Source organism: Scardinius erythrophthalmus, assembly GCF_964197995.2.
Source record: "Scardinius erythrophthalmus genome assembly, chromosome: 4".
Lineage (NCBI taxonomy): Eukaryota > Metazoa > Chordata > Actinopteri > Cypriniformes > Leuciscidae > Scardinius > Scardinius erythrophthalmus.
In genome coordinates this window covers 39,823,867-39,836,603 of record NC_138224.1, presented here as the reverse complement: position 1 = coordinate 39,836,603, position 12,737 = coordinate 39,823,867, and the positions used below count along the sequence as shown (strand labels likewise).

Sequence of the window (12,737 nt, the reverse complement as noted above, 5' to 3'; positions counted from 1 at the left end):
AAACAATCTACATTGTTAAAAGCGCTATATAAATGAAGATGACTTGACTTGAATTAAAGCATTGAATAATACGTTGTTTAAATTGTGTTTAAATGTGAATACACCTATTAAAGAGTGTATATTGTGTACAAAGAGAATCGCAATGCTGACTAAACTTTTTTATTAAATAAAAGTTCCCTAAAAATAGTGAGTATGTGTTTGTGGTACAGCCGTGGGCCAGTTACACACTGCAAACGCAGCATATGTGAAAGCACTATAGGAGTTTGTGTGAAACGGGTGTTAACCTCTGCTTTCTCATCTTACACATCACACTCCACTGTTATGGTGGCCATTTCAGTAGATTTACTCACTAACATTGTTGTGGAAACAAAATAAGCATGGAAACTAAAATATGGTAGTATTGCGCTACAGGCACATTCTATCAGCTGCAGTTCTGGCGCCTCAGTCCCAATACTGTTAAACTCGACGTACATTCACATCACATGTTAATGCAGCGGTAGAGTTACACTCACAAGACACTGCACTTATTCACAATCACAAAAGTTCATTATTTGCTAGTGCTTTAAAGCTTTGCCGGGCAAATAATTCATTGGCGTTCTGTTCTGACATGATGCACTTTTTCTGAGCGCGTACGCCCAAAGCAGGTGTACTAAAAGTGGGCCAATTTAATCCCAAACAGTATTGAAATAGTACACTTACAAGTTTACTTACTACATAAAGTATATTTAAAAATATACTTGAATATTAGATACCAAAGTTTACAATTGACAAAAATCAAGGGTGGGGTCGCTCTCCCATGCTTAAAAGACTATTATACAGCCGCTCAATTGAGGCCATTAATATGCTGGTGCAACCCAGAATACTGTGCTAGATGGAAGGAGATTGAAAGTGCTATGTCAGATGAATTTCCAATCCAAGCTGCAATTGGGGATAAAGACTTGTTGAACAATTTAAAGGAATTGGGAAACCCATGGGTACAGTATGTTTGTCACTCAGGATATGGAGCAAGGTAATAGCTCAAAATAACCTGAAAGATGTGGTAAAGGTCTTGAGATGGTGTGCATTTGATACGGATTTTTTGCCTAATAGATGGGACGCAAGATTTAAGAGATGGACTTCGCAAGGTTTAACAGCATACTGTATATTTTTGCATAAGGGGACTATGAATAGCTTTCAAAATCTGAAGGGGCAATTTGGCTTGGATAAGGACGATTTTTACAGATTCCTTCAGGTCCGGCATTATATTGACCAAATGCAGAAGAGGTGTACACTAGAAGGCTGGGATAAATTCCAGTTCATCCTTATGGCGAGAGTTTTGCTGGAAAAACCTTATAAGGTTTTTCATTACTCCAGCTCAAAAGAAGCACTACACCAACTCTTCAGCATGCTGGCGACAATGTGGGTGCCTCGAAGCAAATAATTTTCACATATTCTGGTCCTGTACATTATTGATTCCATTTTGGCGGGAGGTTTATAAAGATTTGCAAAGCATTTTTCAGATGGACTTTCAATTTAAATTTGAGTCTTGATATTTAGGCGCCTTAACATCAGAAAATGTTTCTTCTCATGTCAAATACTTATTTCAGATCCTAAGTGCTGCTAGAATAGAATAGAATAGAATATACTTTATTGTCCCCTAGGAGAAATTTGTCATGGACTCAAAAGTGCGTAGTGCGTACAGACAATAAATACACATTAAAAAAATACAAATAACAGCTGAAAAAAAAAAAAAAAAAAAACGTACACATAGGCTACATACACACAAAAAAACAAAACAAAAAAAATACAGAACACAAGTTATTGCAAACTTCTCAGGCCTATTACAAATCATACAAATCTATTTAAAATTTTGATTTAGAATTTTGATGGAGACTGGTACGAAGGAGTATTTAAAACGGTTCAATTTAGTTTTAGGGATTCTGTACCTTCTGCCAGAAGGCAAGAGCTCATATTCCGTTTGAAGGATGTGGGACGGGTCCAACAATACTCTCCGCGCCTGCCTAAGTACAGATTGCTCATAGATGGACTGAAGGGAGAGCTTTTCAGTCCTCCCCATCACCTTCATAGCAGTCGGTACCAGGCGCTGCAACTTTGACTTGGACTGTGTGGAGAGATTGCTGAACCATGCCATCATCCCATACCTGATAATACTCTCCATCACTGCCTGATAAAATAAAAACATGATGTTCTGGCTGACACCAAACACTCTTAGTCTGCGAAAAAAAACAGTCTTTGCTGTAAACGGGAACATACATAATCTACATGGTCACTCCATCTTAAGAGGTTATCCAGGTGGATACCCAGATACCTGTATAGTGACCTGTGAAGTGACCTGTTTGATCTCCTCCCTATGAATGGACAAGGGGGTATGATCCCGCACCAACCGAGGGTCAAACACCATCTCCTCAGTTTTTTTAATGTTAATGGTGAGATAGTTCTTGTCACACCACACAACAAATTGTTTAACCTCTGAGAATTACAGTGATGGGTCTGAGTTCTGGTGAAGCAGACTAAGAATGGCAGTGTCGTCAGAGAATTTAAAAAACAGGTTGTCCGGGAGACTATTAGTACAGTCATTAGTATAAAGAGTGAACAGGACCGGTGAACTTACACAACCCTGAGGTGCACCCGTACTGATGCATTTTGATTCAGAAAGTGAATCGTTAATCCTAACGTTTTGGGTTCTATATGTTAAAAAAGAATAAAACCATTTAATAATAGAAGGATTAACATTCATCTTAGACATTTTCTGTAAGAGCAGATGAGGCCATAAAGTATTAAAAGCAGAACTAAAATCAATAAACAAAAGGCGTGCATAGGCCTTGGGATCCTCCAGGTGCTTAAGAGTTAGGTGGGTGATGCTATTAATTGCATCGTCTGTACTCCTCCCCTGCCTATAAGCAAACTGGAGTGGATCTAGTGCATTGTTGACTTCAGATTTCAATATGGATATCATGTATTTTTCAAAACATTTCATGACAACAGAAGTTAAAGCCACCGGTCTATAATCATTGTTTTCTGTAGGACATGGGAATAATGGTCGATTTTTTTCAGAGGGCAGGGAAACAGATGGGAATCTACAGACCTCTGAAACACAGGGCACCATGCAGGGGATTGTCACATTCACTGTCTGTCATCGTCCTGTCTGCACTACAGTTCCCAGAATCCTCCTTGTTTCCACACCTGAACTCACTCCCTTCATTACCCACCGGTTCATCATCATTATCTGCATCACCTGTCTTGTGTTCATCTGTGTGTGTATTTAAGTTCCTGGTTCTCACTCTTCACTGTTGGTCAATGTTTATGTTAGGTTAATCTATGTTCTGAGCACACACTCCCTTTTTGTTTGTATTTGTTTATATTGAGAATTAAAATCTTGGAATTCATCATCTTCGAGTTTGCCTCCTACTTCATCCACCCAGAAGCCTGACAGATTGACCGACCACTAAAAATGAGCTGGGAGCTCGCTGGACAGATCGCGGCTTTGGCTCGGGATAGTCGCGATCTGTTCCAATTCACCTGGGGGTTTGTTCCTCTTGCTGCCTCATGCTCGCTGGATGACGATATAATCAAGGCGTGTTACCGGCTTGGGGCCAAGGAAGTTGACCCGAGGGAGCTTCCAGATCTCTCCGGTCAGGACTGGAGAGAGGCACTCTCCTGTTGTCTGGAGAGCTTCCTCCCGTGGCACGCCATGTCACCGTCTGCACTTCACGCCAGTCCAGCCGAGCCCGCACTTCACGCCAGTCCAGCCGAGCCTGCACTTCACACCAGATCTGCCGAGACCAAGGCAGTAAGCGTCGTGCCCGCCGCGCCTGTGACTGACAGCGATCTTCCTCCTCTCATCGGCCCGCCAGAGCCCTCTTCGCCGCTGGTCCCGTCCAGCACAGAGCCCTCTTCACCGCTGGTCCCGTCCAGCTCAGAGTCCTCTTCGCCGCTGGTCCCGTCCAGCACAGAGCCCTCTTCGCCGCTGGTCCCGTCCAGCACAGAGCCCTCTTCGCCGCTGGTCCTGCCCAGCACAGAGCCCTCTTCGCCGCTGGTTCCGCCCAGCTCAGAGCCCTCTTCGCCGCTGGTCCTGCCCAGCTCAGAGCCCTCTTCGCCGCTGGTTCCGCCCAGCTCAGAGCCTTCTTCGCCGCTGGTTCCACCCAGCTCAGAGCCTTCTTCGCCGCTGGTCCCGCCCAGCTCAGAGCCTTCTTCGCCGCTGGTCCTGTCCAGCTCAGAGCCCTCTTCGCCGCTGGTCCTGCCCAGCTCAGAGCCCTCTTCGTCGCTGGATCTGCCCAGCACAAAGCCCTCATCGCTGGATCTGCCCAGCACAGAGCCCTCATCGCTGGATCTGCCCAGCACAGAGCCCTCACCGCTGGATCTGCCCAGCACAGAGCCCTCAGAGAGCCCTCACCGCTGGATCTGCCCAGCACAGAGCCCTCACCGCTGGATCTGCCCAGCACAGAGCCCTCACCGCTGGATCTGCCCAGCACAGAGCCCTCACCGCTGGATCTGCCCAGCACAGAGCCCTCACCGCTGGATCTGCCCAGCACAGAGCCCTCACCGCTGGATCTGCCCAGCACAGAGCCCTCACCGCTGGATCTGCCCAGCACAGAGCCCTCACCGCTGGATCTGCCCAGCACAGAGCCCTCACCGCTGGATCTGCCCAGCACAGAGCCCTCACCGCTGGATCTGCCCAGCACAGAGCCCTCACCGCTGGATCTGCCCAGCACAGAGCCCTCACCGCTGGATCTGCCCAGCACAGAGCCCTCACCGCTGGATCTGCCCAGCACAGAGCCCTCACCGCTGGATCTGCCCAGCACAGAGCCCTCACCGCTGGATCTGCCCAGCACAGAGCCCTCACCGCTGGATCTGCCCAGCACAGAGCCCTCACCGCTGGATCTGCCCAGCACCGAGCCCTCACCGCTGGATCTGCCCAGCACCGAGCCCTTATCGCTGCCCAGCACCGAACCCTCTTCACGGTCCCTCTTGGAATTCATCATCTTCGTGTTCGTCTCCTACTTCATCCTTCCAGAAGCCTGACAGGGATAGCTTTGCAGCAAAGGTTTTAAGGAGAAAAGCAGAGATGCCATCCGGGCCTGCAGATTTCTTTTTACATACATGGCTGAAAAATGACTGAATTTTGAAGGGATCAACCACTAACCTACCACGATTCTAACCTACCACTATTCTATTCTATATTCTATTCTATGTATGTCACTCCAATACGCCCGTCAGTTGTTTAAAGTGGATTTGTGTCTTTTTTTTGTTGTTTTTGTTTTCTTTTATTCCCCCTCTGTAGAGGGCTTTATGAGTCATTGAGGTTTACCCCACCATGTTTGTTTTAGTTCTCATTCTGATTTTACTATATCTAAAAATGGTTATGCGTATGTAATGCAAAATGAAGGCCTATTGGGTTCCTGCTCACTTTTGTACTGCTTACCGAGCCTGTGATACTACTTTTTTGTGGGCTATCAATGTACATTTGCAGATGGCTTAATGAGAAGTATGATAAGTATTATCATTGACTGTAATGTATGGACCTGTAAAATCAAAATAAAAAAAGATTTTAACATTACAAAGTATACTTCATAAAATGAACTTGAAGTATATTTATTTTCGTAAGGGTAGCCAGGAACACTAGTTTTATCCCACTGCACTGAATACTTTCCTTGTTTATCAGGTGTTGTTTTCTCTAAGGTTAACCAATAAGCATTAACATAAAATGTACAGTATGTGTGTCTTGTTTTGTGATATTAGTTTGTAGCAAATATACACTTTGATTTGATTAAATGGTTTTGTAGAGGGTAGCAATGATGAGCTGCAGACTGAGGAGAAGCCAGCAGCAGCTGTGCCAGAATCAGGCATGGAAACGGGTAACAATTAATCAGTCACTTTACTTAAGAGAAAGTTAAAAGTGAAACATTGTTTATCCCAATACTCCTAATGATCCTAATGAAAGGATTTTGACAGATGACCATTGAGAATTATATACAGTTTGATGCCATGGTGTGTAAATGAACCCCAATGGTGCTTTCACACCTGAAAGTCCGCACCAAGGTCCGAACCAAAGTTCATGTTTTGATACATTTTATACATTCAGAAAGTTTTGGTTTGGATTCACACTGCAATTATGCGAGCGCACAAAAGAACTTTACGTGACATACTTGCGTGCTGTCGTCATCATCTATATGGGCTGCATCTTGACATTGATTGGTTTGTAAATGGACGTGCGTCTGACATCAGCGTGTTGTCAATTCGGCGGGTAACTTTGACAACATGAATGAACAGACGCATATTGTTGCAACTATATTGTTATTTTTATGGCATTATTACCTGCAGCACCAACTGTACACAAGGCTAGTTCAAATTCGCTAAATGAATGTCCTCGTCGTGCGAACATTTTATCGTCGCCGGCAGTAAAGGAGGAGAAGACTGCAAGCAATCATGCGAGCTCTGGCACCTTCATTTGGGGAGAGACCAAGGTGAGTGGCAATATGTTTCCATACTGGCCGTCTGTTTCAAAAGACGAGTTGTCACGGGTGATTTATACTTGTGTCCTTATTTCATGCATAGAAATAGAACAACAACATTTAAGATTTATAATTAAATATTCATGACAGCCTACTGACAGTTCTTGGTCTGCAGAATGTCAACATATAGCCTAACAGTTAATTGCAAATTAAATAAATAAGACATTTACCTGCTTATTTTACACAACCTTCTTGCATGTGTTATATTTAGCATGAGTTAATAGGGCCTAAAAATTGGTGAATATTATGACATTTGTACTTAGTTTTTTTTTTTTTACAGGAACATCTGGGTCCAGCCAGGATGTATTGCTTGGTGGCAGCATATATGTGACAACTGGACAGAGATTGGCTGCTCAACTTCCGAATGAGAAGAACCACCTTCAATCATCTCTGTGAGAGTCTTCGTCAAAGGCTGACTCGACAGGATACAAGATACCACCAGGCAGTGCCGGTGAAGTTGCGCGTGGTGATATGCTTGTGGAGGCTGGCCACCAATCTTGAGCTCCGATCTATCTCTCACCTCTTTGAAGACACAAGCACTTGACATTCCCACACCACACAACAAGTTGTCACTGCCATCAACGACATCATAAAGCCACAATACCTACACATACCATCAGCTGCAGAAGTCAGAGAAATAGTCAGAGGATTCAGTGACAGGTGGGGGTTCCCACAGTGTCCAGGAGCTGTGGATGGCACTCATATTTGCATCATGGCACCACCTCACAACCCAGCTGACTACTACAATCGCAAAGGTTTCTATTCAGTAATCCTGCAAAGTGTTGTGGACCACAATATGAAGTTTTGGGATGTCAACATCGGCTGGCCTGGGAGGGTTCATGACACCCGCGTGTTCTCAAACTCGTCTCTTTATGAACAAGGGCAGAATGGAACGCTATTGTCAGGATGGCAAGAAACCATTCAGGGTGTGGAGGTACCTCTTGTGATACTACGAGATGCCGCGTATCCACTGCTACCATGGCTAATGAAGCCATAACCAGCTTGAGTCAAACCAGAATGACTGTGGAGAGGGCTTTTGGACACTTGAAAGGAAGATGGAGGTGCCTACTAAACCGATGTGATTGTCATGTCACCTTAATCAGCGACTTCATCTCCGCCTGCTGTGTCCTTCACAATTTTTGTGAGAGTCACAATGAAGAATACATTGGCAATGAAGATGAAAATTATGATGCAAGACCAGACCCTGCAGACCGTGTCATTGGTGGTGACAGTGGTGTAAATATTAGGAATGCATTAAGTGCTCATTGTTCAAATCTGTAGGTATGGACATTGTTTTGGCACTTGCAGACTCTCTACATCACCTACCTGCATACTTACCATCGATCCCGATCTTCCTCAGCCTGTCTTCAGTCCGTCTACAGAGTATCTTCATCATCTGCATCTGCAAGAGAGAGAGAGACTTGGTTATCATTCAGTTAAGCCTCATACAATTATCTACTTCCTGTTTACTCACCTTTCACGCTGTGTCCGATCCATTCTGCTATTAAAATATCAAACTTACCATCTTGTCTGCTTCGTTTGTGCAAACCTGACAGTTTGTTTGTTCTATCTAAAATTGCAAGGACAGCTCCTACTTCCAGCTTCAACAATATAGATAATTGTTGAAGAGATGCAAAATGTACATGAATTAGGCCTTGATTACACTTTGAGCAAATTACACTCACTCTTGAAAGATGAGTTAAAGATAACTGATGATGTGATGTGAAAAGTCTGTGATTGTATTAAGGATTCTGATCTGTTCTCTTCATCTCACAAAGGCCCACCGAGAACAACCTATGCGAGAGCTCAGACATTCAAACGCATGTTTAACCCTTTAACTGTCACCCCCCTTTTTGAGCATTGATGTGAAAATGCACTACCAGTGTTTCCCACACATAGACTAATTCGTGGCGGTGCGCCACAGAATCAACACCGGCCGCCACATATTGCGTTTCATTATAAAAAAATAAAAAATACAAAATATACGCTATTTAAAACACGCAGCGTATTCATTCAACTGCATTTCCTTTCCCTCCTTCTCTCTGTCACTCGCGCGTCTCTCTCACAAGCAATTTTTTGTCTCGCCAAGACCTTATTTGACTGGTGAGTGATGTAAATGACTGCTGCGCTTGATAGATAGGGCACATATTACTGAAAGAATGAGCAGAGAGAGAGGCCCGGTCGCGCGCACGCACCCTCACCGTCTTCAAACTGTCTTGCTCTCTCTCGCTCCCTCGCGCATATTAATCAAAATCAATTGAGAATTGACACGATGGTAAAAGATCGGAAGACCGAAGTTTCACATGAAGCATTCGGGTATTTTTTTTCCTGAATTACTGCTGGGTGTTGTGCTAAAAAAAAAAAAAAATTCCATTGCCTTATCTTCTCTGAAAAGCGTTCCGTCCATTCAGCTGACATGAAAAACACTTTCAATAAACAAAACAAAACCTATCCAATGATGAAATGTTTTCTGTGTTGACAAATCTTGTGCGATGTCCTAACTGCCGGGATAATCACACAATGCGTAACTTACCCGCTAAGTCCGCTAATGACACGTGCGATTCGCGAACTAGGCTAATGACTTCTTTGAACCGATTCAACCAAAACAATCTTTTAGTTTAGACTGTTTGCGGTGAAAGCAGTTGGGTTGTCGAGGTCAAAACTCTAAATAAGCTGTGAATCAAATAGACTTACTATAAATAATGTTGTCATTTTTTACTCTTACACTGATTTTTTGGATTTTGTGAAGGTGTGAATCATTTTTGATTAATATTTAATATAATAAAGTTCTATGTAACAGATTATTAACGGAGATTATTAACACCCCGCCTGCCACAAATTGATTTATAATCTGTGGGAAACACTGACTACCCAAACTTAAATGGTTGTAATTCATGAACCCTTTGGACTAAAGACTTATGGTTGGTCTCTTTTAAAAGAAGACACTTGGCAGATTATTGCTGAAGTGGAAAAAAAATATAGAATTAAATTATATAAAAGTTATTGAAATTTAAGTTTATTGTTATAAAAATATAATTAAATATATATTATTTATTTTATTAAAAAATATATAAATTAATATAGGTTTCAGCCTAAAAAAGACAGAAAGTCAAAGCCAAAATTCTAACCAAGTTGTGTTAAAAATTTTAGGTCAAAAACTCAAAAAATGAGCTTTCTGTAAGACTTTTAGCTGTATAACCTCAAAAAATCCACTAGGGGCACACCATATTGGTGATTCCTAAAGGTCCTAGTTACTTGATCTGGCAAATGACACCACAATACATATTGATGTTTTTTTTATGTTTTTTACTATTTGTTTGATTGTTTTTATACAAATAAAAGCTACATTTCTATAAACAATTAATTTGGAACAAGCAAACAAGAATGAATCAAAAAAAGAAAACTATGAAAACTAAACCACAAACATTTGACAAAACTTTTTACAATCTAAACTATTTACAATTTTCACCTATTTACAACTTTTCCCCCCTCTTGTTAACAACTATTTACACCTTTATAAGTGTTAACCTACAAGTTTTGGGCATCATGCCAGTGATTGAAACAGTCTTGTGCTGCCTTGAAACAAAAATACAAATTACATGCATGGCAGATCACAGCGTTTTTTTGTTGGCACACACTGCATCTTTTTCTGCACTCTGGGATGAATTGAGAAGCGATGTAATGTGGTCTGTGGCATGCATGGCCTGGGTGCCTTCCTGTGATTTGAGGAGCTGGGGCAGGAGGAGCAGAAGGACCTGGCTCATTTCGGGGTATCCAGTCGGCAAGTTCCAGAACCAAAGCTTCCCGAAATTCTTTTTGACTTTTTGCTTTCTGGTTCTGTGACGCAGCCATCTGCTGGTGGAGAATGAATGCGTTGACTATCGCTATGTCTACAAAATGGTAGAACAAGGAGTGGTACCATTTCCTGGTCTTCCGGAGAACCGTATAATAGCCGATGAGGGCATCGGACAGATCCACTCCTCCCATGTTCCTTTGTGGAAAATAATAGGACATATTTCAAAAATAAGGGCAAACTTACCCAAGTAAATAGAATGATACATTTGAGTAAACAATTTTTTACACAGCATGACTAAATAAATTCAACTTACTTATTGTAGTCAGAAACTGTAGCTGGAATCGGAACTGTCAGTTCTGCCCATTGCCCGTCTCTTGTCCTCGCCCTTCTCTGGACAGTGAGATTTTCATTTGCCGAATGGAAAGAGGAGCCCATGAGGACTTCCCTGGTGTCCTTCCATTCGACGTAGAGCAGCTCGTTGTCCCGGATCCAACGAATACTCCCACGAGGAGCATTTCTGGGCAGCTTGTTGGCAGCGGTTTTTGGGACACCCACACGGTTGCTCCGGACAGTCCCACAGGCCCAGATGCCCTTCTGTAAGAGGTCTTTGAACAGTGATGGGCTGGTGTAGAAATTGTCCACGTACAGTTTGTAGCCTGTTCCAAGGTTTTTCTCATCCACCAGCGCCATCACCGATTCATAGCGCAGCCCCTTGCTTTCTCTGCTTGGTGGTAAAGGAGATTTTCCTTCATAAATGATAAAATTAAAAGTATAAAAGTTGTCTGAGTCCGCTAAAACAAATAGCTTGTAGCCCCATTTGGTAGGTTTCTCTTTATGGTACTGCTTCAGGGAAATCCTGGCCTTGGATGCCACCATCCTCTCGTCTATGGCAATGTTTTGGTAGGGATGAAAATAAGTTTTGCATGCATCACGCAGCTCCTGATAGACTGGCTTCAGTTTCCCTAGCCGGTCATAAGCAGGTGTGCCTTTTTTTTTCATATTTTCAGCATCCTTCTTCGGATCACTCAGATGAAGTGCTGAGGATATGGCTTGAAACTTCCGGCACAATATAACGGTGGCAGGAAAGCCAAGACTGTAAATTCTGGATCGATTCCAATAATCTGTCAGTACTGGTAACTTTACCAGACCCATGTAAACCAGAACTGACAGATAGGAGTACAGGTCCTTCAGGGACATGTCTTGCCATGGTCTTCGTGTGGTGTCCTGATGCTCAGCTGCATGTGCATTTGAGTTCTGAATAATTGTTTGACAAACTGTGGATGAAAAAAAACAACTGAAACAGCTCCAGAGCACTGTAGGACTCTGTGGAGACAAGCTGAGAGCCAGGAGTCCATGCTGGTCTGAATGTTGTCTGAGAAGGTGGCATGTCTGGTTCATCTGAGGTGTGCCATCTTGCCTCAGTGTTGCCAGGGGAAACAACAGGTTCTGTTGGTCTCCCTCTTCCTCTGGTTTGTCCTCTCTCCATCACTGTTCCTCTGCTCTGTCCTCTCTCTCTCTCTCTGGTTTGTCCTCTCTCCATCACTCTTCCTCTGCTCTGTCCTCTTCCTCTGCTCTGTCCTCTCTCTCTCCCTCTTCCTCTGGTTTGTCCTCTCTCCATCACTGTTCCTCTGCTCTGTCCTCTCTCTCTCCCTCTGGTTTGTCCTCTCTCCATCACTCTTCCTCTGCTCTGTCCTCTTCCTCTGCTCTGTCCTCTCTCTCTCCCTCTTCCTCTGGTTTGTCCTCTCTCCATCACTGTTCCTCTGCTCTGTCCTCTCTCTCTCCCTCTGGTTTGTCCTCTCTCCATCACTCTTCCTCTGCTCTGTCCTCTTCCTCTGTCCTCTCTCTCTCCCTCTTCCTCTGGCTTGTCCTCTCTCCATCACTCTTCCTCTGCTCTGTGCTCTTCCTCTGCTCTTTCCTCTCTCTCCCCCTCTTCCTCTGGCTTGTCCTCTCGCCATTACTCTTCCTCTGCTCTGTCCTCTCTCTCTCCCTCTTCCTCTGGCTTGTCCTCTCTCCATCACTCTTCCTCTGCTCTGTCCTCTTCCTCTGCTGTGTCCTCTCCCTCTTCCTCTACCTTCATTTCCAAACCTTATGAAATTATCAGCTGTTGTAGCTGATGTTGATGCAGCAGATGTAGATGGTTCACATCTATCAGCAGGTAAGTCCACACTATCATCATCTGAATTCCTATTGAAACAATATAAAACTGACTAGTACAAAACTAAATCACATGTAATTCATTATTCATCTACATACACATCTATATTGATAACTGTCACATAATTTTGTGTAATATTTACTTGTATCCCACTAAAAATAGTACAGATAATAAGCTCACATAGTAAATATAGTATATTAGTGTGAAAAAAGTTGTAAACTCACTGTTCTTGAGTTGAATCAGACATCTCTTCTGGTAAAAGCGCATCAGACTC

General features: G+C 43.3%; 1 protein-coding gene across 1 annotated transcript; it reads right to left on the bottom strand.

Moving 5' to 3' along the window:
* Positions 1 to 4,956: 4,956 nt before the first annotated feature.
* LOC308689303 (piggyBac transposable element-derived protein 4-like) lies at positions 4,957 to 12,126 on the bottom strand (the record flags this gene model as incomplete). Its single annotated transcript, XM_081362956.1, has 6 exons — positions 10,622 to 12,126; positions 10,128 to 10,503; positions 7,851 to 7,914; positions 7,127 to 7,132; positions 6,891 to 7,034; positions 4,957 to 5,018 (listed from the first exon to the last, which is right to left on the bottom strand). Exons 1-6 carry the CDS (start codon positions 11,704 to 11,706, stop codon positions 4,957 to 4,959), a joined length of 1,737 nt encoding a protein of 578 aa, XP_081219082.1. The 5' UTR covers positions 11,707 to 12,126.
* Positions 12,127 to 12,737: the final 611 nt, after the last annotated feature.